Raw genomic sequence first — 2368 nt, 5'->3', positions numbered from 1 at the left:
AACTTTAATATAAGTTTAACATAACAGCAAATGTACAACACTGTCATTTTAAACAAAGAACTCAACATAAGCAAACGAAAAATCAAGGAATCCATCTTAATTGAACAAAACTACTCTAAACCAATACCCCGGGGTGCCAAGATACCTCTTCTAAGTTTTGCAACAGTATCCGGTCATGTGACCTCTTTGTTCAATACTGTATATATATATCTTCGTGTCAGTGTAAATTACTTGTACCCGATGATGACAAAACCTTGTCGAAACGTTGTACATTTGCTGTTCTGTTAAACTTATATTAAAGTTTTTTTCATTACCCATTCAAGCCGTCTCCAACCATTATTATATTAGGTCTGTTATTAAGTTGCACTGAAGCATTGCGAAAAAAACAACCTATATACATATGTATGTTTTTACTATTTATATCTATAACAATCTGCAAACGATGTTCTTCAAATAATACGCATATATTTGAACACATTTGTTTCCAAGCTCTTTATGCTGGCTTTTATAAAGTCGATTATTTAATCTTCTTCTGCTTCTATGTTTCAGTGTACTTAAGTCAATTGAGAGCCGATACACGAGTATATTTTCGAAGTTTAATCCAAGGTCCGGAGAAGATCAAACTGGATTTAAATTAAGCCTTTTGTATCCGACTAGGGCTTAAATGCAGCTTGCTTACTAGTGCTGAGTAGTTCACTTGCAGGGTAGAATGTACTGACAGTTAATTTTGTCTTGTTTATTAAAACATTCTGATGTAATCTCAGAGCATCTCTTCGGCAATGAAAAAGTGCAAAACACAAATGAGTTGAAATAATTCAAGATTATTGTTCCTGTCCCCAATTTAAATACTAGCCACCCCCCCCCCTTCTGTGTGACTTAAAAGGGAATTTAGATTAGACCAGATGCAATCAGAATGAAGTAATCTCTCTAAACTATTTTCAATTTGTACTTTTGCCTCACATTCGGGTACGCTGATCTCCTCCCATAGATTATATCTTGGTGCTGCCATCTGTTGGGTAAACTGTATACATAGAATTAAAGAAATTTCTCTCTAAGCTTCCTGTCCTTGGGGTTGGTAACAACAATACTTTTTCCCACATATTTGAGTATAAAGAAGACGAATGTATTTGAAAGTGTTAGTAAATCGTTGCTTGTTAATTTATGACTTATTGACATAATGTGCTTCCATATACAAGTACCAGTTAACATGTTATTTCATTCATTACCAATATACAAGTTATAGTACAACGTATACAACTACACTTATAGGCTGCGTCCAGGGGTAGATTGTCCATAGGGACACCGGGCAGTTGTCCGGTGAGTCGATGCATTTGACGCATTCTTGGAAATTTTAACTTTTAATTGTTTAGTCAGAATGCAGCAAGTGATATTCTCTAGGCTGGTCCTTTAATCCCAATCCGCCCTTGCCTGTGTCTATAGAATAACTAGGTAAGACAGAAATAGATTTTACCATATCATTATGATTCTCATCATCTTCCGGGTCTTCCCATAAGTCTACCAATTTCGCGACAAAACGTATACAACTACAGCTATAAACTGTCTCAGCACAATAACTAGGTAAGACAGAAACAAATATTACGACATTAATCGAATTCTCACCATCTTCCGGGTCTTCCCATAAGTCTACCAATTTCGCGACAAAACGTATAGAACTACAGTTATAAACTGTGTCAGCACAATAACTAGGTAAAACAGAAACAAATATTACGACATTAATCGAATTCTCACCATCTTCCGGGTCTTCCCATAAGTCTACTACTTTCGCGACAAAAGGGAGGTCTGTCTTTTTTGGACCGGACTTCAAGAGGACACAGTCTTTAACCCGTATGACATCACCCTCCAGGTGGCGCATGGAAAGGAAGCACTTCATAAAACGGGGTGGGTTGTCGTTCTATAGAATCGAAATATGAAATTGGGTTAAACAAACAGAATAACTGTGAACGAAATATAACTATTGAGAACGTATGCATTTGATAAACATATTCCTCACTCTGATTAAGTAAAGGTTGTTGAAGAAAACCTAATGCACGGATTCTGATGAGTTGAAAGAAAAACTGGCGGAACAAATTGCCTTTTACTCGGATTAATTGGTCACTATTTGATTTTAATAAAACGTTTAGTGAGGAATTTCATGTTTGTTGTTCGAGCAAATGAATTAACGAACCATATTAAGTTAAATCGAAATTTAAGGAGAGAAGTGTATTAACTTTCCTAATAGGCTTAGTACGGCTCACCCAGTTCCTAGAGTACTACAAATAACATTATTTTTCAATATCAGAATTAGATAAAAAAATAATCCAGTATTTGTTCTTAAATATACGAAATCAATTTTCAATCTGAAACATCT

At 35.3% G+C, this 2368-nt stretch overlaps 1 protein-coding gene across 1 annotated transcript in view; it reads right to left on the bottom strand.

Annotated features, from left to right (window-relative positions):
• The window catches only part of LOC106467362, a 28477-nt gene that overhangs the window by 11167 nt on the left and 14942 nt on the right, over positions 1-2368 (bottom strand). Inside the window, exon 2 of the mRNA XM_013927708.2 lies at positions 1750-1912. Within this exon, the coding sequence (XP_013783162.1) occupies positions 1750-1912 (163 nt within the window). The remainder of the gene's footprint in view (positions 1-1749; positions 1913-2368) is intronic.

Source organism: Limulus polyphemus, unplaced genomic scaffold (genome assembly GCF_000517525.1).
Source record: "Limulus polyphemus unplaced genomic scaffold, Limulus_polyphemus-2.1.2 Scaffold2584, whole genome shotgun sequence".
Classification (NCBI taxonomy): Eukaryota; Metazoa; Arthropoda; class Merostomata; order Xiphosura; family Limulidae; genus Limulus; species Limulus polyphemus.
Note: the sequence above shows the minus strand (reverse complement) of the source record. Positions and strands in the feature narration are given on the sequence as shown.